Source organism: Amborella trichopoda, chromosome 2, assembly GCF_054954075.1.
Source record: "Amborella trichopoda isolate Santa Cruz 75 chromosome 2, AtrichopodaSantaCruz75HAP2 v2.0, whole genome shotgun sequence".
Classification (NCBI taxonomy): domain Eukaryota; kingdom Viridiplantae; phylum Streptophyta; class Magnoliopsida; order Amborellales; family Amborellaceae; genus Amborella; species Amborella trichopoda.
This window is the reverse complement of record NC_142337.1, coordinates 1,028,069-1,054,909: the sequence shown is the minus strand read 5'-3', so window position 1 is coordinate 1,054,909 and position 26,841 is coordinate 1,028,069. Positions and strand designations below refer to the sequence as shown.

The 26,841-nt window shown below is 35.8% G+C and overlaps 2 protein-coding genes across 17 annotated transcripts; one reads left to right on the top strand and one right to left on the bottom strand.

Moving 5' to 3' along the window:
* Positions 1–1,490: 1,490 nt before the first annotated feature.
* MED31 (SOH1 family protein) lies at positions 1,491–13,076 on the top strand. 16 transcript variants are annotated; one of them, XR_016048756.1, is made up of 9 exons: positions 1,491–1,533; positions 1,780–1,831; positions 2,840–3,085; positions 3,364–3,461; positions 6,000–6,096; positions 6,242–6,320; positions 7,098–7,342; positions 10,682–11,145; positions 12,712–13,076. XR_016048756.1 is itself a non-coding variant. In XM_088857219.1 (8 exons), coding segments are annotated over exons 5-8 (342 nt in total). In that variant the 5' UTR covers positions 1,491–1,533; positions 1,780–1,831; positions 2,840–3,085; positions 3,364–3,461; positions 6,000–6,094; the 3' UTR covers positions 12,728–13,076. The 16 variants fall into 16 exon arrangements, 8 of the variants coding, with proteins under 8 accessions (XP_088713345.1, XP_020518659.1, XP_011620792.1 ...); XR_002279798.2 differs by having other exon boundaries at positions 2,840–3,108; XR_016048752.1 differs by having other exon boundaries at positions 2,840–3,256.
* A 1,911-nt stretch (positions 13,077–14,987) lies between these two features.
* LOC18427281 (vacuolar protein sorting-associated protein 2 homolog 2) lies at positions 14,988–25,906 on the bottom strand. The gene is made up of 11 exons (XM_006836334.4): positions 25,753–25,906; positions 25,488–25,532; positions 22,892–22,926; positions 22,743–22,793; positions 21,764–21,868; positions 21,594–21,665; positions 21,338–21,409; positions 17,749–17,829; positions 17,530–17,565; positions 17,362–17,417; positions 14,988–15,297 (listed from the first exon to the last, which is right to left on the bottom strand). Exons 1-11 carry the CDS (start codon positions 25,793–25,795, stop codon positions 15,246–15,248), a joined length of 648 nt encoding a protein of 215 aa, XP_006836397.2. The 5' UTR covers positions 25,796–25,906; the 3' UTR covers positions 14,988–15,245.
* Between the last annotated feature and the right edge of the window lie 935 nt (positions 25,907–26,841).

The following is a 26,841-nucleotide window of genomic DNA, read 5'->3' as shown; positions in this document are numbered from 1 at the left end:
ATATGAGAATATCACAATTTATTATTGACCATTGGATGCGAAATTAGGTGATTGGGGATGTGTCAATTATTGGGCACAAGTCCGTAATAAAATTTTGTGAGACACTTTAATCTACATCTAACGATAAAATGTGATTATAACCTCATTGTACCAAAAATAAGTTATAGTATACAATCCCAAAAATAAAATATTGGGAATGATAATTGGCTCTTTTGGTTTCCACTAAGATCTTGAAGTCTCAGTGGTTCTTCGTAAAATAAATAATCAAAGCAAAATTACCCCACTATTTCCAGCCTTTACAAATATGTCACGATGACTTTAATAGGTGTGTCAGTATGGATACTCGTGTTAGAAATTTCAATTCTAAAATCAGCTTTCAAAGACAATGTATCCGTATATCATTTAGATACCTATGTTGAGAATTTAGCATACATTAAAGTACTTTTTATTGGAATTTAACAATAAATATTAATCAGAAGTGTCAAACTTTCTAACACTTTCAAGAGGACACGTTTTTTATGAATCCATGCAGAAATGAGTCACCTCTTACTAATCTATTTTTGAGATGGATTTTTTGACTTAATTTTTAAGGATAAGTAATCTCTAATATGGAGATCATGAATATGAATAAATAAATAAAATTTAAAAATTAAAATAATTATTTGATTGAAAAAATATTTGGACTATTTATTTTTAGATAGACGCTTATTTCCATCCATCTTTAAGGAAGACGTTTTATACCTCAGGGACTACAAATGTAGAAATGTGGTCCCGACAGCATGAAACAATTTTCCTTTTCAAAAAAGAAGTGTCTGAATTTTGGTATGCTCTTATGAATCACATGATTATTTTTTTAAAAAAAATTCAGATTTTGACTTTTTAAACACTTAGATTTGGCTGTCCATAAATTTACAACCTTCAATTTTAAAATATTTTAGGCCCTTTGTATTTTTTAGGCTCACAAAGAGTACTTTTGATTTCTTTTTTATTTGAAAATAATACATCCTAAGAATTTGAAATGTCTTAAAAATACTCCTGAGTTGTAGGGATGGCAATGGCCCCAATGAGCATGTCCCTAAAAAACTAGGCTTGGGCTGGGCAAGCACAACCCGCTCAGGCCTAGATATTTTCATTATGAAATTTCAAGAACCATTATTTTCAAAATAGAAACAGTGCTCTTTGAGCTTTTTGACACTTAGATCTTGCCTTTCAAAAAATTGGGCAGACTCTGTTCAATCTCGATACGATTTTTTTTAAATACATAGAGAGTTTAACTTGGATATCTTTTTTTCTTTGGAAGTTAGTCTATAGGTTGATAAGGTTACGTCCACAAAATTAAGGGTCCTAAAGTCACTCCTATATTTGATTTTGCTCAGGGGAATAAATGGACAGTAATACTCCAGCGGGAGTATACAGTCCTTTGGCATCATATCATAAAACCCCGTTTTCAGCCCCTATAATAAGCGGCCGTGTACTTCCTTAAACACTTTGCACGGGAGTTCCATTAACGACCTAGCTTTCCTTCTCTGAGAGGTAACTGGGATTTCTGCTTCAGTATGGTTGTTCTATTTTCTCTTAACTCCGCGTTGTCTCTTTCTTGCTTTTGTAATCGAAATCTCGTGCTTTCATTTCCCTATTAGGGTTCTATTGCTCTAGTTGTTCTTTTCTCTTTTATGGTCTTCAATGACAAAATTTTCCTTTTTTTTAAGGGTTTATGCCTATCTGTTTGTAGCTTTTTAGACATTTTTAGTTTTTCTAATTGCCTCTGTATCTTCCTAGGGTTGATTTTATCAAGGATTTCAAGGAAATAATCTGTGAAAATGTCAGCTGGGTATGGTTCTCAGTCTTCTCGAGAAGTATTTTGTTTTGATATTATGTGATTTGCATTTCGGTTCATTGCATTCATAGGATGATTTTGTTCACCCACATGAGATTAATTTGTCTGAAAGTTAATCTTGATCTATGGAACTCAGTGTGGTTGGAATACCATTGTGAATTGTCGATATACTTTAATGCCCTGGAGTTTTCTAGTGTCTTTCTTCAATCTCACTTTTTCCATGACTGAAAATTTATGCTTGCTAGTTCTTACCACGATCATGACGAGTAATTTGTTGGAAAATTTTGTACGGTCAGCAATGGATGCGTAATTTCATTATGCGAATATGGCAATAGAAATTTTTTGTTTTAGGATTCCCGTGCAGGGTTAACATTCTTCTATTTTAAGCTCTGGATGCATCATACGAAGATAAGATTTTCTCTATGCAGAATTATTCAAATGAGTTTGAGTCCAGAAACTTATTTACCTTTTCAGATGTATTGTCTCCTTTCTAACATATGTGTTGGAAGCATATACTATCGAACATCCATTCAAACATATTGTATCATTCTATTATGTCTGAAGTAGTTTATCTTGAAAATTGAACCTATTTTTATTGAACTTTGAAAGGTTGAATTAGTACAACCAATACGGAACTCGGTTCCAATTTTGAATCGAAGGCCCGAATTTAATTGAACACCTTAGCTGTCATTGATTCCCAACTTTTGAACTGTGAACCTGTTATCCTGGACTTTATTTTTTCCAATTTATTTTTTTAGAACAAAATATTTATACATGTATGGGTGAAAGAAGTTGATACAAAATATGACCAGAAGGAAAATTCTGTCACGAATGAATTTTATACAAGAACCAAGAAAATGGGATCTCTTATCATAAGAGGACAGCAGTGTGAACCCGATTTTTCATTGGCTGCTAGCCTCTTTTTGGGCATGGTTTAAGGAGACTCGAAAGGAGAAAAGGTGAAAATTCTCCTTAAAGTGATGTGCCCGTCTCCATGTGCAGGGAGCCCTTGTGTTGGCCCATCCAATAATATTGAGAGTCTCCTTCAGTGAGCAAGTGCCGGCCCAACTGTGATCGAATAGCTTGAGACTCCTGAGGAGAGCTTGGGTCTTGGACAATGTTGTGTCCCCAACACCAGTGGATCGGAGTAACTGGGACTGAAGTTGCCGAGTCGATCTCTTAAAACCCTGCTGACTCTAGATGGTTCCGAGTCATCCAGAGAGCACCTGTCGAAGTTTATTTGATATGGTACTGCTCAGGGATGTATCCAAGTTGAGTATATGCCAATCTTTATGGGTTTGGCCCATATGATTGCGCTTCAGCAGCTCGCAAGGTCTGAGGTTAAAAACCAAAGTACTCCTTGCAGGAGAGTGTCCATAAGGAAATCATGGCCCTGGATCCCTCAATGAGTGTGACGAGGTTGAGCTCTGAGTCTTGGAATCATATGGGCCAACTAGAATTGAGGTTTATGAGAGGTTTTACACGGTATCCTAATTGTAACTCATTTCTCTTTCTTTTTCATGAAGACCGAAGGATTTGTACAAGGACCCTGACGATGGGCGCCAACGCTTTTTGCTTGAGTTGGAGTTTGTTCAATGTCTAGCCAATCCTACCTATATCCACTGTAAGTTTTCCATTATTTATTATTACTCTAATCTTAATATATACAGTGTAGGTCGTGAACATTGTAGATTTAATGATCTCCTTTTGGTGAATCTATTGGCTGTTCTTCATTTAAAAGTATAGATTGCAGGAAGTACTGCAACCTCTTTTCTTGGGCCAAAATAAAGGATCCATTACTGTCACATTCTAGTAATAATTGACCACTATATAGCTCTATTAGAATTGAGGTTATCAATTTTTCTGAAATTAAGGGCCTCATGTTCTCAATTTTTAAATTTCTATGAATTTTATGATCAAAACTTCATGGGTTGCACTTTAAATACATGATTCTCAATAATCTTTTTGACATTAAGGGATTCACTTTTCTAGGGGTTCTCTTTTTAGGATTCTACATTTTCTCTTATGACAGGGTTTTTGTTTTGAATCATTTACATTGTTTATGATAAAGTAAAATTTCTACAGATTTTTATAATATTGCTGGCTTTTCATAATCAGGGTTTTCAATAGACTAGAGTTTTTCTTTTTATAGATTTTATAGTAGCGTTTTGTATTTAATTTTCTTAAATTACATTTTTAAATTTCTTTTTAAAATTGAAGAATTCAAATTTTAAATTTCTTTAACCACATGCTAATTATCAAAGCATAAAAATGAAATATTTTAGACTTAATGTAGGGGTTCACTTTTTAGGGTTTCTACAACCTTTTTTTAATGTGATTTTTCAATTTGCTTTCTTAAATAGGGAAATTCACTTTGAAATTTTTATTTCCAAATTTTTTAATGTGATTTTTCAATTTGCTTTCTTAAATTAGGGAATTCACTTTGAAAATTTTAATTCCCAAAGCTTTATATTAAAAACAATTTGGACTCATTCAACGAGTACTCTTTTAGGGTTTGTGTAAATTTGCTCATCGTAAAGTAGGTTGTTTACATACACGGTCAAAGTTTTAGGGGTTTCACTCTAAATTTCAGATTTTCAATTTTTCTGATTCTTTTTGAAATTATGGGCTTCACTTTTCATGGGTTTCTCCTTTAGGGTTTCTATATATGAATTTGTTTGTAATTCGAGTTCTCAATTTTCTTTTTGAAAATGAGGGCATCACTTTGATCTTTTGTTTTAACACTTACCATACTGTCAATCCCTTTTTTTGTTCAATGATTTCAATTTCAATCACATATTACTTATTGTTATTAAATTAAGAGTTTTATAATACAAATGGGAATTATTATCATCTCTTCTAATACCTTTTGACTAAGCAATAACATTTTGACTTAATTTCTTATAGAGCCGTTTCACATGAGATTTCTTCTATTTAGTAAGGTTGTTTGGCTAACCAGGCTCAAACTTAAGGTTAACTAAGGTTGATTTATAAGGTTGATTACTTAATTTATTAAAGAGCCTTTTTTAAAATTGTTTTACTCAATTAATTTGTCATTTCCTTAAAATGCATTTTTCATTCCATCGGTGCCTATGTGTGTACGTAGTGTGCCAAAAATGACCAGTTTATGCTATATGGAAATGAATGAAATGGGGGACCCATATAGTATTATACCTTAAAGATTATGACTATGATGTTATGACCAATTCCTTTCTTGTGCATGCTTTTATTTTCCTTGAGATAGTTTGCTTAACCTTTATTGAGGCATTGTTAAAACTTTTGTGATTAGAAACAAAGAGATCAAACAAAAAAATTCCTTTTGTTCTTCAACATAATTGATTTATTACCGTATCATCGTTTTTGGAGTTATTCAAATCTTGATTATTATTTTTCTTTGAGATAGCTTGCTTACCTTTTTTGAGTTTTAGCCAAAGACACTGCAGTATTGTTAATCTTTTGATGTTAGGAAGATAGAGATGAACAAAAAAAAGTCCTTCTTTTCTTGATCTCTATTGAATTATTGTCCTTAGAATTTGATGAGAATTCCCTAAGTTTTATAATATGTTACAGCATCTTTTTTTGAGTTATTCAAATCTTGTTTATAAATGTGACAACAAGAAGCTTGACACATTTGTGACGATCAAAAGTTACATATAACACTAGTTGCATTTAGAACAACAAAAGAGTAAAACTGGTTATGTGTCCAAACCATAGTTCTAACACATGTGTGGAGGATGTGTATTTTGCTAGTACAGTAAAATGCATGATCCAATTGTGATATAAAAGTCAAAGGTCCATGATAAAAGTACATAAAGCCTTCAGGCTAACCTAAATTGATTGTAAATTCAAATTATCTATCAAACCTTGAAAATGATTCAACAAAAGACAGAAACAAATCTGTTTTACGTCAACTAACCTAAATTGATTGTAGAAATTTACATTAAGTATGAACAATAAAATAGATGAATAACTGTTAAGGGACGATACTTATGGCGAAGGATGTGAAGCTGAATCTGCATAATCTTTACTTATTTTGCTTCTTGATGACCTTTACTTGTTTATATACTCTAATATGTGTATGGTTAACTTCTTAGTATTTTTATGGATAGATATTGCTCATGAAAAAAATTATAGTATGTATATACTTTTTTTTCATTTGCAGATTTGGCTCAGAACCGGTATTTTGAAGATGAAGCCTTTGTCGGTTACTTGAAGTACCTTCAGTATTGGCAACAACCAGAGTATATAAAGTTTATTATGTAAGCAACTTGAGTCATGCTTTTCCTATGGAAGTTTGTTGACATCTTCCACTTCTATGGAGGCCATGATATTGGGGATCATGTTTTGATGTTGTCCATGTAAATACTTGTTCTCTCTAGACCTAAATTTTTCTGATCTTTGCAGGTACCCACACAGCTTGTTCTTTCTTGAACTTCTTCAAAATGCCAACTTCCGCAATGCAATGGCCCATCCAGGCAACAAGGTTATCTTCTCCAAATTCTAAATGAATATCCTCATTTGCAAGTATTGAATTTTTTTTCTGGTATTAGTAATGAGTCTGGAAGATCCCTAAAACTTACGAGCAATGAGCAGCTTAAAATACCCTGGTTGACAACTGGTTTTTTTTCATATTCATACTTTCATAGTATAAGCTTTACCCTTCTTTCTTGAATCAGGTTGGGCTGCTTTCTTTCTATAATTAACAGTCTGTTAAGATGAAATACATCATATTGCATTCAAACAATGCAGGCAAAATGAAAGTTAACTTTTCTCCAAAAAAAAAAAAAAAAAAAAACAATGCAGGCAAAATGAGGCCTGTACTAATAAACAAAAAAACAGGATTGAAAGAATTGGATAATTTAATCTAGAGTGAGGGATCCTTTGTCTTAAACTATTCATAAAGTTCATTTTAAACATTTCTTTTAGTGATTGTCCAAATTTATGATCTATTTCAATGATACATTTGTGGTTGTCAATAATTCAAAGTTATTTAAAAATGAGCATCAAAAAATTAATCAGCAAAAAAAATCTGGTATTAAATTCCGTATGGTTTCCTTCACATGGCAGATTGGGTTTTGCATAATTTGTTATGGAATAGTACTCAGAAATAAAATGGAAAGATTTTCTACCTTGCATGTTGTTGCTTTGAGAAACTTCAAACCCATTGCATTACTCATAATATCGGGGTTTCTCTATACTCTAAAGTTGTGATCTGTACTCAGAGCTTGAACTAAGGGTCTGTTGTTCTCGATGTGCTCAGGAAATAGCTCATAGGCAGCAGTTCTTTTTCTGGAAGAATTACAGAAACAATCGGTTAAAGCACATCTTGCCACGCCCTCTTCCTGAACCTCCCGCTCAACCAGTTCCACCCCCACCTCCTGCCCCCGCCCCATCTACAGCTGCTAATGCCCCAATACCTTCCCCCATGCAGATGACTTCATCAATAGGATCCACTCTCCCAAAACCAGATATGAGAAATAGCAGTGGGGATCGGAGAAAGAGGAAGTATGTTTATGAACTTCTCTTCGCTTTTGATATATTTTCAGTAAAAAACTATTCCTTGTAGATTATGGTTTAGTTTGATGTTGATGGGTGATAGTTCCCTTCAACTTTCAATATGTTTGCCATGAAAAGTTCATTCCTTCGCATTAATCTCTAAAGCATTGTTTACATATTGAAATTTGACTAGTCAAGTGTGTCTAATTTTTCCCTTTAACAATGTGGGAAACTGATGTGAAGCCAAATTGGGGATGCAAGTTCATGCTGTCCGGGCAAATTACACGAGGATGTTGACATTTGCATGGTTAACTAAGGTGGATTGGGGTGTGAGGTGGGCACTTTTGGAAGCTTGTAGGTTGTTAGGAGCAAGGGTTGTTGATTGTAGGACAGAATTCAAGCTTGTAAGATGGAGGGGCATGGTAGACATTAGGTGATGGGGAGAATGGCTGGAGGGCACTTTTGTGTCAACCAGTGATGAAAAATTCAGCCACCTGGCCGCCTAGGCGGTTCAGGCATCCTTCCAAAGTGAAGGGACCCTTAGCCATGCGTGTACCTGGGTGCCCGCCTAAGCGCCCAGATCTCCCTAGGCACGGGTGCCTTGGCTTGTAATGCCAAGGGGAAAAAACGGAACAATAGGAGAGAGAAAAGGCCATAGCATCTATTGCTCTCTCTCTGTTGCATTTATGCACTCTCTTCATTGCACTCCATCTCTCCATCACATTTATGGCACTTTCTCTCTTCCCATTACATTTATTGCACTCTCTCTCCCCATTACATTTTTGGCACAATGTCACTCCATCAATTTTTTTGGCTCTCTCCCCCCCCCATCATACACCATCATACAAACATGCTTCTCTTTTTGTCTCACATTTATTTTATTGCAATCTCTCTCCATCGCATTTATTGCACTCTCTCTTGCCACATTTATGGCACAGTCTCTCTCATGGCTTTCTCTCTCACCCCCCCCAAAAAAAAAAAAAGAAAGAAAAGAAAAAAATACACACTCTACGTCCGCCCAGGTACCTGGGCAGGCAGCTGAATCTGGCTTTTTGAACTTTGGTGTCAATGGTGGGGGGGTGAGGCCATATAGTTTCTCTTAGGGGCCGTTTGGATACTTGAAAATATATTGTCTGTGAAATATATTACTGGCGTAATACATTATTGCGTAATACATTACTGCGTAATACATTACATGTAAATGGATTGTTACTGTTTGGGTAGTATTTAGATGCAACCTGGGAAATACATTGTTATTGTTTGGCTATGTCTGGAAGAAATATAGGAAATGCATTACCAACATTTTACCAGCACGTGCCTATAAACTATCTTTTCTTTCTTTTTTGTCACAAAATTCCACTAAAATGCAGAATTATTATTTCCTTCTTTTTTGTGACAAAATTCCACTAAATACTGAATTAAAATCATCATCGCACCATTCCAAAAAGATTTCTAATAATAACATTATCACCATTCCAAAAAGATTTTCTAATAATAACTTGTACCATTTTACAGTCATGACACTATTTCTTACTTATTTTAAGTGCCTTTGGCACTTATACGCAATCACATGTTTTCTAACATGACATTGGTTTCAACATGATAAGTCATTGGCACAATATGTTTGGAATAACATGATTTTATTATGATAAGCCTTATTTTTATTTATTTTTTATAGAAATCTTTCAAGTGTCCCTTATATAATTTCAAATAAAGAATAAATTTATGTTAGTAAATTCAAAATCTGTAGGGTACAAGTTAAAAAATGGGAAGAAGTTTGATTAGTAAACTAGAAGGTTTGGTAATTGCAGTATAAAATTTTGAGGTATTGGAGGAGACTAAAGATGAAATTTTTTATCATGATTGTGTTGTGTTATTTATCATTGATTACTGATTTTTATTTTTATTATTTTTGTTTTTATATGATACTAATGCTTTCAGATGAGGGGACGAGCTTAAAAAAAGGAGGGATCACATTATGTTGTGTGAAATTTTTTATTATGATTGTGTTGTGTAATTTATCATTGATTACTGATTTTTGTTTTTATTATTTTTGTTTTATATGACAGCTGATGCCTTAAGATAAGGGGACGAGCTAGTTATTATGACTATGACGAGAGAGGGCTTAGAAGATTTTTTAATCAGGGATAGGGTAGGCAAAAACGAATATTAATAGATTTATCACCTATCACCGTGCGTAATGGATTTCTTGATTTTTGGGGAAATCTGACGTAATCTCTTTCCATTTCCTGACGATTAAGTATACTCAAACAGTAGAAAGGTCATATTTCTTTGTAATCTATTGTCACGTAATAGATTTCCAGGTACCCAAACGGCTCTTTAGTTTTGGAGGACCCTTAGTTTTGGAGGGAAATAGTTTGGGTTGGGTCCAGAAAATCTAGATTCGAGATAGAGAAGATGGCAAGTTCGGTTTCAGGCCTGTGTTATGGTGATGTACCTTTACATCCCAGATTTTTGTGTTAGCTCCGTCTCCTTGTGGTCAAGGGAGGTTTGTGTTGTTGATAGTTATGAGAGACAGGAGTAGAGGGGCATGATGTTCAAGGTTAGAACTGTTTCAAGGATTTAATGGAAGGAGAGGTTGCTGAGTTGGTCTGCCTAATAATGATGCTTAAGAGTAGTTTTATTTCAAGTGTAAAGTGGTGGATAGGCTGGTTTTGACTTGGATTGATAAGAGTGTTTCTTGGTCAGATATTTTTATAAACCTGTAGTTGCATTAGTTGCTTCAGAAGCATGTATGAGGAGTCCCCACTCGCCTAAGAGAGGGAGCTCTTGCTTAGTAGGATGTGACGAATCAAATCCTTACAAGGAGCTGTCCTTTGGCGTCGGGGTTTCCTTTCCTTTTATAGAAATTCCATGTGATGTGTAAAGAGTTGAAGAGAGTTGAGGGATTAGAACTACCCATAAGGTGGAGGCAGAACAGATTGGTTTGGCCTTTTTAGCCATGTATTTAGCATGTTGTGGGCTTCTACATATTTAGCTCTAGAGCTTACAATTGGCACAAACAACATAATTACTGGTTGCCACCCTCCGTTGTCACCCATCCCAGAGCACATGGAGAAAATATTATGATAGAAAAGGAAAATTCTGAAAACATATTGTGGGCCATTTATTTTTTGGGGTCATTACTGCTCATGCATACCAGCAACAAAATTGCACACACAATAGTTCTCAACTTGGATGTTTGATCGGACTGCTAGTGCTGTTCCCATTACTAATGCCAAGAAGCATTATGGTTTTGTTTTATTTGGAACATAACCAATTACCAGCTTCTCTTCCTTTTGAGATTCGAAACGTATTGAAGCGAGCATACTTGTGTTAATTTTGCAGGAAAGATGCTTAGCTCCTTCTGCAGATGTGAACTGGGAGAGTAGACTATGGAGGATTGTCATTTTTCTGTGCTCTTAGCGCTCTCTCTTTCTTTCTCTTTCTCTCTCCCCCCCTCCCTGCCCCCCACATGGTTTTTTTTTAATGTTACATTAAATAATTATTTCATCCACCTAAAATATAGGACGTTATAAATTTCCTTACCTCCCTCTCTTCCCCCCACCCCCCAAACCAAAAAAACATCAACCCCCAAAATCACTGAAGCTTGGCTCTCCCATTCTCTCACTGACTTTCTCTTACTCAACCAGCGCTTCTCATGCCATCTCCACCTGCAACCTCACTGATATGTTCGTTGGTGCTGCCAACAAACAAGGGTTAATCTCTCTCTCTCTCTCTCTCTCTTTTCTGTGAACACAGCTAGAGCAAATATCTGAGGCCTGAGTTATAGGGGACAAAGGCACGAATCTGTAAGTTCTTTTACTTTCACTATGAAATCTCTGTTTTTGTTTGAATCAAGATCGCCTTGATCTTTGTGTGAAACCATTGTAGAAAACTTTAAAATCTCTTTAAAGAAAAATCCAATAAAAAATCTATGGGGGACAGAGGCTGATGACGAGAAAGCCCATGAAAGAGCAATAGTTTTAATGGGTTTGGGAGTTGATGGAAATGAGGAAAATTTGCAAATTCAGTTTGGAGGAAAAAAAGGTTCAAATCAGTGGGATTGTATAGAAGGCATTGGTTGAAGTTTTAATCGGGTGTAGTAGGCCGTACGTGTAGATTTTTAGGAGGATGTGCTTTTTGAAGCCTACTTGTTCGTGAGGGTGTAGGTTGTACAATTCACAAGTGAATGTTTCTGGGTCGACCCTTTCCAGAAGTTGGCTATCACCACTAAGTTGGTATTTTCTTCCCTCTTCTAATTTTTTTGGAATCAACGATAATGCCCTCTAATATAGTTTCCTGAAATGGCCATTATGTCCCTTTTGTACTTGTATTCATAGTTGCAGACTGCTGGGTCTCCCACAAAATCAATGTTGAACTAGGTCTGTATATTACAGTTAGATGAACAAGATGTGCCTCTAAAATGGTGAAAATGGTTGCTGATTCAAAAAAGATTAATTTTTTCAAAAAGTCAAAAAATCAATATTGCTGGTAAACCCTTAACAAAATGAACTTTTAGGAGATATGAATTCAAATTGGCAGATTGATCCAAAGTCGGGTTTGCAACAAGTGGTCTAATTGATTCGTACTTTTTTCTCTTGTACATTTGAAATTGAGTATTAACTCATCAGTGAGTTATTTATTAGAGGGAAATGATGTCATGCCGCTTTTTCCTCAAGGCAGGTCTGAAGAATATCCAAATTCTGGCACCCCAAAATAGATTTATGACAGAAAAAAGGACTTGGAGCTCCAAAACTGCGGCAAATCTTTTCTGACCAAAACCAACTCTGGACCATTCATTTTTCTAGGTGATGGATTGAGGGGATTTAGAGGGTTTTTAGTGCTCCAGACAAAATTAATGTATTTGGGCAAAGTTTCATATTTTTTGTGCAACCCCGCAATTCAGAAGTGGTGTGCATCCTGGGATGCATCTATCTAGTGCATTTACGTTTCCGAAACCCGTCTTGGAAGAAGGCTAAGATTCCAAAAGTTCACAGGTCCATCATTTCAAGCATGACGATTATGTATCCGAGAAAATGAATCAATCATCGAGCCTTGCAATTGGTCCATGTTATACCTTTTTTATCCTTTTTTTTTGGGATAGTCTAGTTCGATTCTTCCAAGATCATTATATCTACACTATTTCCAGATCCGTAAAATTATGGATCCAAAGGTGAAATAAGTTGCAGTCATTTAGGGTGTTTTGGGTCTTAAAATCCTTGGAAAACAGGATATGAACTTATTAACAAGTTTTCATCTAATGCATTGTTTATGCATATACGCCAATTGTTTATGTAGATATTACACGTTCATATGCTTAGGATTTTGATGCTATTGCAATGGGATGTTGATACTATTTCTTATAATGTATGCAGACTTGCTGACATGTAGGTGAACTGGCCTTGGAGCAGTTGTTGCTTTGTGGGCATTAATTTTGCCATGGCAGTTGCTTTCAGATGGAAACTATCTCATGAGAAAATCTGAGGAACTGATTATTGCCAAGAAACCTTGGAGAATCAATTTTCTTGGAAGATTAATTATTGTAACGTAGTGCAAATTGTTACCATTACTACCGAGGATCACTTATATTATACTATGCTCCCGCAGGAGCAATAATGTAGATCCACTCCCTCGGCTATAAGACCTCTTTTGGAGGGTTTTTTCCATGTGAAAATTTGAAAACCACCAAAGATCACTAGATGATCATTTACGAAAGAAAAATTTTGAGTTGACGTTTAAATTTTACCCTCTGAAAATTGGATGGTTCTTCAATCTTTGAGACATTTTTTTTTAATAGGCATCATAGATTGATTTACAAATATTTTTAGTGAAGTTGGTGGACAACCTGTCCCAAAATAATTTCTGCATTGGATATTGCTCTGAGGGATAGTTTGATGTGCATGAATCATGTCTTCCTTGGAGCCTATCTCATGACTATATATCACCAGTGTAAGGATTATGACACCCCATAATTGGATGTCTAGCGGGAGAGACTTTGCCTATCTAGTTTAAATCGCTGAGCCTTTTCAAACGTGTTGAGAATTTTGTTTTCTTTTTTCTTTTTCTTGTTTTTGATTGTTAACTCTTGAGACAGAATGATTTCACCTTAAAATTTAATAAGAGAGAGAGCTTTGCTTATAGATTTACCGGCATAACAAGGGGCTGAACAGTAGATGGTTGTACATTTGAGCAATTTACACCTTGTGTTTCTCATGGATTTTGGTTTATAATGAAAAGTGGGACTTTTCACCAAAAAAAAAAAAGGAAAAAAAGGTAAAAGTATACAATGAGGCCGTTTATCTTTAGTACATGCCATTGCCATTCATCTCGACCATTAGATGTAAAATTAGATGGCTACCAAGTTCAAATTTTGGAAGAAATTTTTTCAAACTTACGATACCCAAGCTATTAAATTTCACGTTAAATAGTAGTAAGTAATTAGCACGTAGGTTCTAAACAATCAAATTAGAGTCTACTTCAAAATTCTCAAATATCTTCAAATTAATCATCTCGGTATCAAGATGCATGGGACTTGAAAAAAAAAATGGATTTCAAGTTTTGGAAATAGTATATCTTGTAATGCATTTTTTGACCTTCCATTTTTAAATTAATCAAGTTTTTATTGATTTTATATACACTATTTATTAAGTTTTAAATTTAATAATTAAAGAGGAAAATATATTTTAAGGCTATTAAAGATTTTTAATAGTGAAACCACATTTCTCTACACTATTTGAAGGTGGGCTCTAATTTGATTGTTTAGAGCCTCGGCTCTATACAAACCGCACCCAAAAATAAATGGCCTTATTGTACGCGGTGCCAAAAAAAGAGAGCCTAACATAATCAAGAGAGTGCTAGTCGAGATAAATTTGTTTATCTGCTCTCAACTGTGGAGATGATCTACAGATCCACTCAAACAAACAGAAAAGCTCCATCCTACAATTAAGAGAGAGTGCTGGCCAAGATTAATTTGTTTATCTGCTCTCAACTGTCGAGATGATCTACTGATCCACTCAAATAAACAGAAAAGCTCCATCCTACCGAATCACTGCCAGTAAAGATAAATCAACTTGAAAATTGCTAAATGAGATCTCCATAAACATGGATCGTCTACTTTTTAGATAAGTTTGATCCAAGTATTTAGAAACTTGAATCTTTTACTGTTCATTCATCTGATGATTGAAAAGCATTTCCTAAGCTCTAAGATCAAACAAATCCATCCAAACAGGTTCTAAGTCAGAGCAAGTGCAATTTGCTCCAAAAGGAGCAAAGCTACAAGTATCAGATGGACGAACAGGGGCACTCATCAATTTTTAGCAATTTACCCATTTTCGACCATTCTAGCTCATGTACATTTTGATGGAGTATTTTGAATTAGAATAAAAGAAATAGCAAAAATTTTGAATAATTTATCTCTTAAAGTGCCCTTAATTATCAGGGAATATGACCGTGTTCTCCTCACTTGATTTTCAAATATTGAATAATTTCCCATTCTAGATGAACCTGATTGCTTTTTCTCTCTTTCAGCTTGTAAGCTCCAACTTCCAAAAAACTAAAATATAACTAGAACAAAAAGAATATGAAGAACATCTCATAATAAACAAGCAAGCAAGCATTATGCCACTAAATTCAACAAAAAAGAATTAAGATATAGAGAGGAACTAGCATGATTAGTATAAGTAGAATATGAAGGCAATCAAGAGCCAAGCATCATTCAACTTCATGTGTGTGCACAGATACATCATCAAAATAAATTTGGAGAGAGAGAGAGAGAGATCATGCTGCTTAACAGAGAAACTGTGGTGGACCAAAGGAAACAAATGCTCTTGGACCAACCAAAAGATCTTTCAAGCAACCACTGCTGCTAAAGAGACATTTACATATACAAATATCAATGGGGAAGAACAGGTCACATGTGCCTAAGGGACGCCAACCTCTTCTCGAGATCGTCGACATCGGAACTGTTAACAAAACAATGATTCATTTAATCACAGTATGATCAAGCAACTAAGGAGCAAATATTGAAAGCTGTATGATCCATTATTGAACTGATGCAGAAAATATTGAAAGCTGTATGATCCATTATTGAACAACTGAAGAATTCCTTTTAGTACGAGCTACCTTTGAGAGAGAGAGAGAGAGAGATCATACCCAAAGGGCATGGGGACATGAAGGAACTTAATTGAAGGTAATATGGTCATTTTATAAAGCAATGGTGTTATGTTTTTATTTTTTATTTTTTTTGGCTACAGGCATTTTGCAGTTTTTCATTGACCCAAAAAGTCCGTCAATACAGGAGCAGACCAAGGTGGCAATTTTTCACTCATAAATCGGTGGAGGGGGAAAAACAGCCCGAAAGGGGCTTCTACGATCAATCAGAACATGAGACCACAACAAGAATGATTCACAGTAGGTGAAAACTGAATCTCAAGATCCATTGGGTTGAAAGTTGAAACAGAATCTCAATTGTGGCCTCCATGACTCTCTGACTGCCATCCAATAGATAATATCACTAGGGTCGTGAAGTGAATGAGTTTTGTGACTCTGGATCGTGTGTGTGTGTGTGTGTGAGAGAGAGAGAGAGAGAGAGAGAGAGAGAGAGAGAGAGATGGAAAGCCCTTGCTTAACATATAAGACTACAAATGTAACATGGGATATGAACATTATCTAAAACAAGAGGTTGGTGCATCAATTACTGATGTCCTCCAGATGATCATGAATCATTGACCCACGCAATGGCAAAGAATTCATGATAGTAAATATATCTCTGTTATCTAAGCATGCTATGCTCTCTGTCGAGTAACCACAAACCCACAGAGATGCTTTATAGAGAAATTTATTGACACCAACTACAATGAGAAAACATCAAAATCTGAGATAATCAGCTAAAATTTAGCACATGGAGAACTTAGAAAAGAAAAATACATGAATAGTACATATAGCAAGACTTGACTAAAAACAAGTAGCAAAAGTGATTATGCAATATGTTTTGGAAAAGTGCAATAGCTGATTTGAACTCATGTGCAATCTGAAGGCAGTCATATTAATTATAACAAGACTAGAGATAAAAGAAGTAACATTCATATTTTTGGAAAACATATTACTAATTGAGCTTTTTCTTTTGCTATGTTAAATGTTGATAGTCCAACCTGATAGGTCAAGCCAGTAATGTAAGGATTAATCTGAACCCCTACACTCATTCACTCTACCAACTTCTTTTATACCGACTGGAAGGAGAGAGCGTAGCGAACGGTGGACAAGCAAAGCCTTTAAACTGAGTGTGCAGTTAGCATAGCGAACGGAGTAAGTGAACGCAGTGAATGACTGAAGGACTAGTAGTTTTCTGGGGTGGGGAAATAACATAGACATGGTCTGGGTAGGTTATATATATATATGCGCGCGCACACACACACTGTACCAACTTCTTTTATAGATGTGCATATATGGGAAATGTATATATACACTCTAATAATGCACTCATGATAATAAATCATTAACTAAAGGTGGACTCAGTTATGGTCAACCATAGTGTAAAATTCTGGGTAGTCTTAGATATATATATATGCACACACACACACACTGTGCCAACTTCTTTTATAGATGTATATATGGGAATGTATATATATACTCTAATAGTGCACTCATGATAATAAATCATTAACTAAAGGTGGACTCAGTTATGGTCAACCATGGTGTAAAATTATAGTATGAGAAAGGATACCGTAATCCAACAAATTGTGGCATAATCCATTGAGGTAACCAGTATCCCATAAAACATGGATAGTGAAGGAGAGAGAGATACCCACCAAACGATTACATAGCATCAATGGTGGGTTCCACTCACTCTCCATCACCATCCATCATTTCATTGGATAAAGATGAAACTCACTCTCCATCACCATCCATCATTTCATTGGATAAAGATGACCCCAAATGACTGAGTATACCATATGCATCATGGTATACTATACCTTTCAAGTAATGATCAGAGCAAACAAATTCCGGTAAATCACAGTTGCATTTACCTCTGAACGCCTTGTGCTCTTTTCTGTGCAATACGTCCCTTGGGAGCTGAGTCCAACTGTCAAAATCCAATATGAATGAAATCTAAGTGCTTTGTAAACATATGCATAATTCATAAATGCATTTGCTGAAAATAGGCCCACAAGTGAAATAACGTTCCGAGTACTAACCTGAGAAGCAATATCAACACCTATTTCATCAAGAACCTGCAAATCAAAAGAATGGAGTCAGAGAAAAGGGCCGAATTGGAATTGCATAATAATTGCACATGTTTTGCAAAGAAGCTAGCCTTACTTTCCTTCATTTTTCTTTGTTTTGGGATATTCAATAAATTTGGATTACTTATAATACGCGAGCTCCAGTCATAGATGAAATAGAGAGAAAAATACCTGGTTTGTGAGCTCCTCAGTTTCTTCCTCGGCTTCATCTTTGTCTAATGCATCATCGATAGCATCTGACATCATTTCGCTCTGCTTGGACAAGATGCAGATTGTTAGTTGATAACTTTGTTTTCAATTGCATCAGTTTCTTTGATGAGTGAGTATAAGGCAGACAAGTTTTTTCAGCAACCAAGTTTGAGGAATATAAATAAGAATATGATAGGAGAGTCACATTAGAATTCAAAGAAAAAGAGGATAAGAATAATCATTCGCACACTTAAATAGATTTGGAGAGTACCATTTACATTGAAAAGTACACTACAACAGAAAGCATAATTGAGAACTTTATTGATACTGGTGATGTACAAATATGGTGAAGAATTTAGCCAAATATGATTGCAATTCCCTAGTCCTAGGAACCCAGACATGCATCTGTGATTAAGGCAAAGAAAGATTAGAGCACCTACTGTCAATTGCTATGATGAAACTCAGCCCTTCCCCCCCCCTCCTCCTTTCTTTCTCTTTTTATTTTTATTTTTATTTTTTTAGGTTATTTTATGTTAGAACTCATGTGGAGAAGAACGTGCAAAAGTCTCAAATGATGTGAAGAGAACTAACCTTACAATCATTTGCAAACAAATTACAAGAATCATCAAATACACAAACATTAAATTTGCAAACAAATACAAGAATCATCAAATGCACAAACATTTCTCTCTTTGGTTTATGCTAACCACAAAGTAATAATAAACCCAGTCTTATATTAGAAGAACATACTGCATAAGGGTTCTCTATAATTCAAATTGCATTTTGAATATCTTTCAAACCTCTAAGAAGGCTATTTTCCAGGCATTTTTCATGATGTTGCTATTTTCAGCCTCAAATCTTAGTCTAAAGTATAGTCACAAAAATAGTGAAGAATTTTTGGATTAATTAGGGTGTTTTGGAACTTATTAATTACATCAGGTAGGGTCTATGTTGCTTACTTGGGTCTCAAGAAAATTTTAGGGTCCTATTTGCTTATAACAGATTGTTATGAAGCCATGGTAGAGGAGATTGAATTATTAACTAGTGTTGGAACTCTTGAGCGCTAGAGCTATGTACTCCTTAATGGTTGACTCAGTCTCCTCCTTTTGAGAATTTCTCGCTCTACCTGTTTCTGCACTGAAAAGTTTGAATAAAAATTATCTTCCCTTGCTCTAATAGGTGAGCAAGTGGAGGTATAATAAGAATTTGTGGGAGATTGTGTAATCTAGGAAATATTCTTGACTAGGTTGGTTTTATTCATTGGTACATGGTGGCTATCTACACAGACTAAGGATGACTTCTTCTTAGCCAGCCATCAGTATGGGTCCTAACTTCTCTGAAATTCCAAATTTCATAAATTATATGAGTTGCATAATTGATGCAGAATCTATTTTCAAATAACTTCATCCACCATGATATCGAGTGGAGAGTTTTGGTATAGTGGCCTCACTACAGAGCTGGACAACGCATTGGAGACTTTTCAACAAGAAAATAGCATGGGATATAGGTCTAAGTGTTTCCTGCCAACTTGTGCACATGATAAGATATAAACCTCGGACCCAGCTCAGGGTTCACCATCATCCCAACCAAGTCAATCCCATAAGAGTCTCCACAAATCCTTAAGAGACTTTCCAACAAGGAAGAAGCATGCGATAGGTAGAGTCAGTATTGCCTTTCAACATGTGCACATGGTAAAGTTGAAATATTGGACTCAGCTCAGGATTTGACATAGTACCAGGTGAAGTCGATACTGTAGAGGTCTTTGTCCTTCATAAAAAATTAAAGAACAAAGGAAGACTGGGCAAGAGTTGATATGGTTCCGAGCCAGGTCAAGTAGATCAAATTTTACGACAATAACAAGTAGAGGCTGGAGTACCATTAACTCAAGGCTAAGGATTCAATTGGGAGCAGTATTGCTTTCAGGAGTAATGGACTAGCAGAGCTTGACTGTGCACCATCGCGTAGTTAAAAAAAGGGTTGCCTAGCCTTCTCAAATAAATGTGAAATGCCACTTGATAGGTGGCATTTTGGATTATAGCCAGAATGAGAATGTGCATCGCAAACCACCCAGCACGGACTGCAAATACTATGTCATGCCCTACACTCCAGAATCCATTCTAGAAGTGTTCCTGAATGCAGCTTTAAACAATTAAACCTCTTGTACCCTTTTGCAGCTTTTGAGTTTCCCCAGGCATAATGCCTGCTGTTTGTATACTTGTGTGCATATCTATCAATAATGAGCTGGATCGTAGGGAAAACTAAAGGAATTTCAGGCATGAAAACTATGTTAGATAACAAGAACATGTGCATTCCACTAGTATGGAGGAACATAATCTTTTTAAAAGTTAGACGTAACATGTCAAAAGCACATTGATGAAACACAAAGAGATTGTGAGATAAATTTACAGTGATTATGTGTTTTGATTCTTTCTGAGAAAGATTAGGAAATAATCTAAAAGGTTATAGTGTTTACAAGACCTTCTAAATGCTAAAAGGTCACATTGCATTGAGGAATAGATATAATTACTATGATAGGTGCGATTTAGGTATATCTAGAGGAAAAAGGGAAGCATAAGATGTGGAGGCAGAGAACATTACCATCATCCAAGCCTTATCCCCACTATTTGGGGTTGTATACATTTCTGCTATTCTGCCCTATCAAGGGTCATACCTTCAGTCAGACTATAAGACATTATATCTCTTCTCACTACTTACGTCTATGTCCGTTTGGGCCTTCCCCTCGCCCTTTTAGAGCCTTCCACTTGAGCCAAATCACCCATTCTAACTGGTGTTCTACTAGGCCTACGCCGCATATGGCCAACCCACCTGAGTCTACTCTATATCATTTCATCACCTTTGGAGCCACCCCTAAGTTGTCACAAATGTATGCATTCCGAATTCTATCTTTTCTTGTATTTCCACTAATCCATCTCAACATCCTCATCTCAGCTACACTAATACTATAAATACGTTGTTTCTTAAACGCCCAACATTTCATTCCATAAAGTATGGCTCATCTTACAATTGTCCCATAAAACTCCCTTTTAGTTTCATTGGAGCATGGCTCATCTTACAATCTTTTCAGGATTCATAAAAAGATGTGACAAAGTTTTACACTGGAAAAAGGACAAAGGAATTTTCATTAATTTCAACCCACAAGAGAACCTCAATATATAGCTTTCTCTATTAAAAAGGATGCAGGTATGACTGCAAATGCCAAAAACTTGCCACAATTAAATATATTGTTCGAAAGGCCTTAGTCAATCTTTTAAGCCAATTTTTTTTTTTTTTTAATAGTCTGAACGTGAAAATATTGTGATCAATAATACTTCTAACCAAATAAATAGATTACCCAAGAGACCAAAAAAGCTAACTGTTTGGAGAGACACTCCCTTGATGATAAATTTCTAATTGCTGGACAATTTCTATTGTATCGGGAAATCATTTCTAGACCATCTAGAAAGGACTGGAGATGTCACAAGTAAATCATTTCTAGACCATCTAGAGGTGAATAACAAGCATAAATTTTTTTGCAGAAAGCTAAAACAAAAAATTCATATTAAAAAATTACCGTCATGTCCATTTGAGCTGATTGTCTCTGAAATTCTTGCAAAACTTTTGCTTGCTTTGCAGGAGCCATTTGCTGAAAAACAAAATAAACCAATTAACAAACTTTTTCAAACTCGAGAGTGGTCATGTTAATAAATGCAAACAATTGCCCTGAAGCAAGCCACAACTGCTTTGCAATTAAGAAGATAATTTTAAAAATTTAAAATGCCATTCAGGTAAAATTCAAATGTGACGATATCATAGAAGGGGTGATTTACTTTATTCATTGCTGCCATTGCTTTACTAGCACCTTTCATTCCAGCAGCTACTGAAGTATTGGCATACATTGCCTGCAAATGGGAAAAGAGAAAAGAAAAGTTTCTGAGCAAGGAATTAAATATGTTCAAACAAAATGCCTCAAGAAAGAGAAATAAAGGATTATTCAAACCTGTGTGTGGGTTGCGACACCTTTGATTTGTGCACGGCTTCCTTGCAAATTAGCAATTTGTTGCCTTAGCCTAACAAGTTGGCGAGCCAAGATTTTTGTGGCAGCCTGGAGAATGCAATGCAGAAAAAGTTAACTCAATTTATGGCCCAGCAAATCAGCAACTTGTGGATACAACCAAGTTTTAAAATTTCAAATTGTCAAACAGATTTGGCCAGTGCCAAGAAAAAAAAAATTGGATGTCACTCCCAACATCAGTTGAAATTCAATCTTTGAAAAGACGAATGTTTTATTTGAATAAAACCACAAGAAATCCCAAATCCGGTCTGATTTTTTTTAGAAATAATGCATTCAAGCTTCCAGAAAGGTTACTTTTAGAAAAATGAAAAACTTTAAACATCCAAGCCCCCAGCTAGAATTCATAGTTCAGACAAAACTACCAGCATATGGATTCACAATTAAGGGGAATGTACACACTTTAAGATACAAAGGGATAGCATCTCGATGCAGCATAAGGGGAATTACATTAGTATGGAAAAAGCAAGCCCATCGAGGTATCACCTTCCAATGAAATGAGTGTGGTGAGGGAGAAAGAGAGGCAACCACCACTGGAATTAAGTCCAGTTCCAGTGAACTCTACCTTTCTCTCCATCATCACCAGTCGTTCCATTGCATGCCATCCATTAAATCATAGCATACATATGCAGTTAGTACCATTTTGTTTTAAGCCACCCACATCTAGTTGATATGGATATTGGGCAAGACCCATAAGCCATTCTTGTTGCCAACATCCAAAATTGAATGTTGCCCAAAAGTGCACTCATGTTTTAATACATGACACCAACCAAGTAAAGTAAGATATTTTACATCCTTGTCTGTCCAGTCAAGAAAAGAATTGAGTTGCACCATGAACAAAGTTTATAGCTCAAGCCTTCTTTTTTTTTGAAATAAAGTTGCCAGTAGAACCACTTAATTGCCTTACCTCATTCCCTGTTTTTGCTGTCTTCTTAATCTCCGCAACAAGTTTTTTCTCCTGTCATCAATCCACATTGTAAAAAACACTACAGGGAAAATTAATGGTGCTTTGTGCCTAATAAATAACCAAAATCTCAGCTGTAAGCCATGACTGACCTCTAATTGCAAGGCTGCTATCTCTCTTTCGATTCCTGGAGCATCCGAGATATTAAATGAGTATTCCATCACAAATATAAGTAGTCAACTAATTTCCATAATTAGAAATCAAATCTCATTAAGGGGCCATTTGGATCCCTGGAAAAATATTTGTAGAATAGATCTCCAGGGAGATTGTTCATTTCTGCTGTTTGGATACAAAATTTGAGGCAGATATTATTTTCTGGAAGAAATAGGGTTCTCGACTTTAAATCTTAAACTAAAGAAATTTGTATCCATGCCCCTCCAATAAAAAATCAACTTCCTTCCACTTTTCCAGTTACGGAACTGAAACAAATATTAAACCGAGCTTAATGAGGTCCCCCCCCTGTTCAGTGTTCTCTCTCTCTCCTCTCTCTCTCTCTTCAAGCTAGAGACCCTATCCCATCTCCTGCCGCCCTAGCCCCATCTGCGCTCCCTCTCCCTCCCTGTTCAGTGTTCTCTCTCTCTCTCTCTCTCTCTCTCTCTTCAAGCTAGAGACCCTATCCCATCTCCTGCCGCCCTAGCCCCATCTGCGCTCCCTCTCCCTCCTCCCTCCCAAAATTTTTCTCTCTCCATTCCCCAATTACAAGCCCTGAAGAAAACCCAAATTTATCTCTCTTCCACTTCCTCTAATGAATACATTTCCATATATAAAAGTAATGGAGCAAGGGATGGAAATAACCAGAGTTGGAGCCATGAATTGACTGGTTTCTACAAATAATAAGAAGTCTTGGACTGGACATTAGAGATAGTAGATAAATGGAGAGAGACATTGTTATGTTAGAGAGATCAACATGGGTTTCTCTCAGACTTAGAGAAAGAACATATTGGTTGGTTTGAGTGGTGAGAGAAAATGATATGTTAGAGCCTAGGAAGAGAGATGGGTTTCTAGAGAGAGGTTTGGGGAACGGAATGTGTGGCTTTGGAGGACAACACAACAAGCATTCTCTCATCTTCGACGGGCTCTTGGATAAATGGCTATTTGGCCCCACCAAGTTTCTCTCTCTAGGCTCTCCTGGCTGGATACAGCAAAATTAGAACGAGAAACACTGCATTACTCTAAGTAAAAAAAGAAATAAACAGTTATAGTGTCCCATTCTCCACCTGATCAGGTAATCGGGGGCAGAAGGCCCACATAATTTCTCTCTCTCTTTCCCTGTTCTCTCTCTGTTCTCTTTCCTTGTTATGATAATTTTACCCTAATAAATAGGTTTGAAAATAATTACAGGCAAAACTAATGCTCATCTGAGAAATGTTTCTTCCAAATGATCCAAATAGTAAAAATGGATTTTCCAGGTTGCATCCATATGCCATCTAAACTGCAGAAATCTATTTTGCTGGAAATACTTTTTCCAAGAAATACATTTGACAAGTAATAGATTTTTCTAGAAAATGTATTTCTAGGGATCCAAACAACCCCTAAAAGAATTATCTCCACCAGATATTTTACAGGCTCACTGAGATGAGTTTGAGTGGGTCGGAGTGTTTAGTAATGGCTAGCAATTATAGGAGCGTTGCAGATTAACACAATAATGCATGTGCGGTAAATTTACATATAAGAGAAAACTAAGCCAGAAGTTTCAAAAAAGAAGCTCCAAAAGCAAAAAACTGTAGCAGGATTGTATTTAAAGAATAAAAGCAGAGATCATTATACTAAATCATTGGGGTTTGTGTAGCATTTCTCAAACAAAATATACTATCCTTCAATCAAAGAACATGATAAAAAGTCATTCGTGAACTCATTTTGAGGCTTGTGCAGAACCTCTAGAAGACTAATACGCATTACCTTTAACAGAAAATCTATTATACTGATGTTTCCCTGTGCATTTTCATATAAATTGTAATATATAATGGGACATCCTGATTGGGTTTTGCTTGTTCTTCCTATTCTTAAATATTCCGATTTGGGTGATCAATCCATTTCTTCCGAGAAATCAATTCATTTCAGGATATCAAGGTTTATAACTTTGCTGGATTGAAATGTGGGCAAAAAAAAAATTGCGAAATAAAATGTGGGGAAATTTTAGTGCGTGATAATCTTTGAATTATCCTCAAGCATTTTAGAGTGAACAAACAACCCACCTTCCAAGCAATTGTTCAACCAACAAAGCAACAAATACAAAAAGTAAAATAATAAAAAACCCATCTATCTCAGAAACAAACCAACCTCCATAACTATCACAAGGGCAGACAAGGGACACCAAATAGAAAACACGCAATCAGCGAATAAACCTAGTTCTGTGAAAAAAAAAAAGCATTGAATTTTCTGCTAATCATACCATAAACACAAAATCTTAGTTCCACAAAACCATAGTTCCGAAGAACCGTAAACTTTGAATTCCCTGGACGAACACCATGTGTCGAGACCCGAACCTAGCATTGGCGGAGAGAACCTTGATTTTCCAAAACCTGTGAATTCCCTGGACAAACACTATGTCCTGGATCCCAACCTAGGAGAGAGAACCCTAATTTCCCAGAAACACTGAAAAACTACTAAGCTTATTCCTCAAAAAACCCTCATTCCCAAAACCCAGCTCAAAGTTACGAAAAAAAAAAACTCATTTTTTTTACATACCTCTGGTGGCAACTTGCATCTCTCTCTTACTTGTTCTCAAAGCATCTGAAACCAACAAAAATTTAATATAATTAACCAATGCATATCATAATAAACTAAAAAACCCAATAACTAGGGGCAAATTTTAAAGAAAAATACATCAGAAAATTCTAGAGACGGAACCAAGAAAAAGTTAGAGCAAACACATGGAAATGATCCAAATCAAGAAGAAGCCCTAGGGAGAAACTCGAAAAAAGGGATAAAAATGAGAAAAATCGGTGAAAACCTTTGGCCGAGGGTTTCTTCTTGAAGATATTCATGGCGTTCATCCTTGAAGCGACAGTATTGAGTTATCAGAGGGCAGAAACCAGATGGAGAGAGAGTGGGTGCTCTCCTTATATGCACTCTCTTCAATGGTTTGATCTTTCTCTCGCTTCAGCGGCCTCACTTTCCAAAATAGCCGTTATAAAGTGGGGATGAGTTTTGGAAAAGGGCAAAAAAGTACACATCTATAATTCGAGCTGGATTTTTTTTTTTTCTTTTCACCGGTTGTTATCCTTTCAGGAAAAAAAAGAAGAAAAAAGCTATTTACTTGACAATGGTTTTAGAGTCAACGATATATGCCATCGATCCAGATTTTGAAACATCGCTCTCAAAATTCTCTCTTTCTCCCTCTTTCAGTATTTGGAATTTCTTCTCTTTCATCAATCTTAGCTCTAAAAATTGTTGATTCCAAATTGAACTTCCTAAATAACTCACAACCAGCTTGATATTGCTTTCTCTTCTCTCTTACCTCTCAACATTGTTTTAGAACTTGCTGATTTGGATGCCTCGATCACTCACAACCAATTTTTTAGGAGAAGACTTATTTGGGAGGATTTTTTTGACATGAAATTTTGGGATATATCTAAGCATCAATAGATTATTTTCATAAAATATAATTTAGACTTTGAGTTCTTCAATACTTAGATATTGCCCCTTTAGAAAATGTATGGTCATTGTTCAATCGTAGGAGTTCATTGCTTTTAGTCAGGATATGACTCCGATAATGATGATAAACTTCCATATGTTTTGATCGAATTTCAAAATACCTAGTCTTTTGTTGGAATAGTCTCAAAATGATAAATTGATAAATAGTCGATCTCTTGTGTGTATCTTGATAAAATTTCTTTGATTTTTTAGTCCTTTGAAGTTAGTTCTGGTTGGGTCAGGTACGAGACAAATCACATTTAGGGAAAAACCATGAAATCTTCAAAAACAATATTTAACCCTTAAATCGGGTGCAAAGGCATAAGCAAAACCTATCTAGGGTGGGGCCTTGCCATCCATCTATAGAGGCTTGAGTAACCCACCATTTTAGCCAATGGAACCATGC

Coding starts and splice junctions, on each gene's coding strand:
- MED31 (XM_020663001.2), top strand. CDS start 3,038: ATGGTTCCGAGTCATCCAGAGAGCACCTGTCGAAGTTTATTTGATATG. Junction 3,109..3,363: donor CTGCTCAGGGATGTATCCAA/GTTGAGTATATG, acceptor TTTTTCATGAAG/ACCGAAGGATTTGTACAAGG. Junction 3,462..5,999: donor CAATCCTACCTATATCCACT/GTAAGTTTTCCA, acceptor TTTCATTTGCAG/ATTTGGCTCAGAACCGGTAT.
- LOC18427281 (XM_006836334.4), bottom strand. CDS start 25,795: ATGAACGCCATGAATATCTTCAAGAAGAAACCCTCGGCCAAAG. Junction 22,794..22,891: donor TAGCAGCCTTGCAATTAGAG/GTCAGTCATGGC, acceptor GATTGATGACAG/GAGAAAAAACTTGTTGCGGA. Junction 17,418..17,529: donor GTGTTGATATTGCTTCTCAG/GTTAGTACTCGG, acceptor GGATTTTGACAG/TTGGACTCAGCTCCCAAGGG.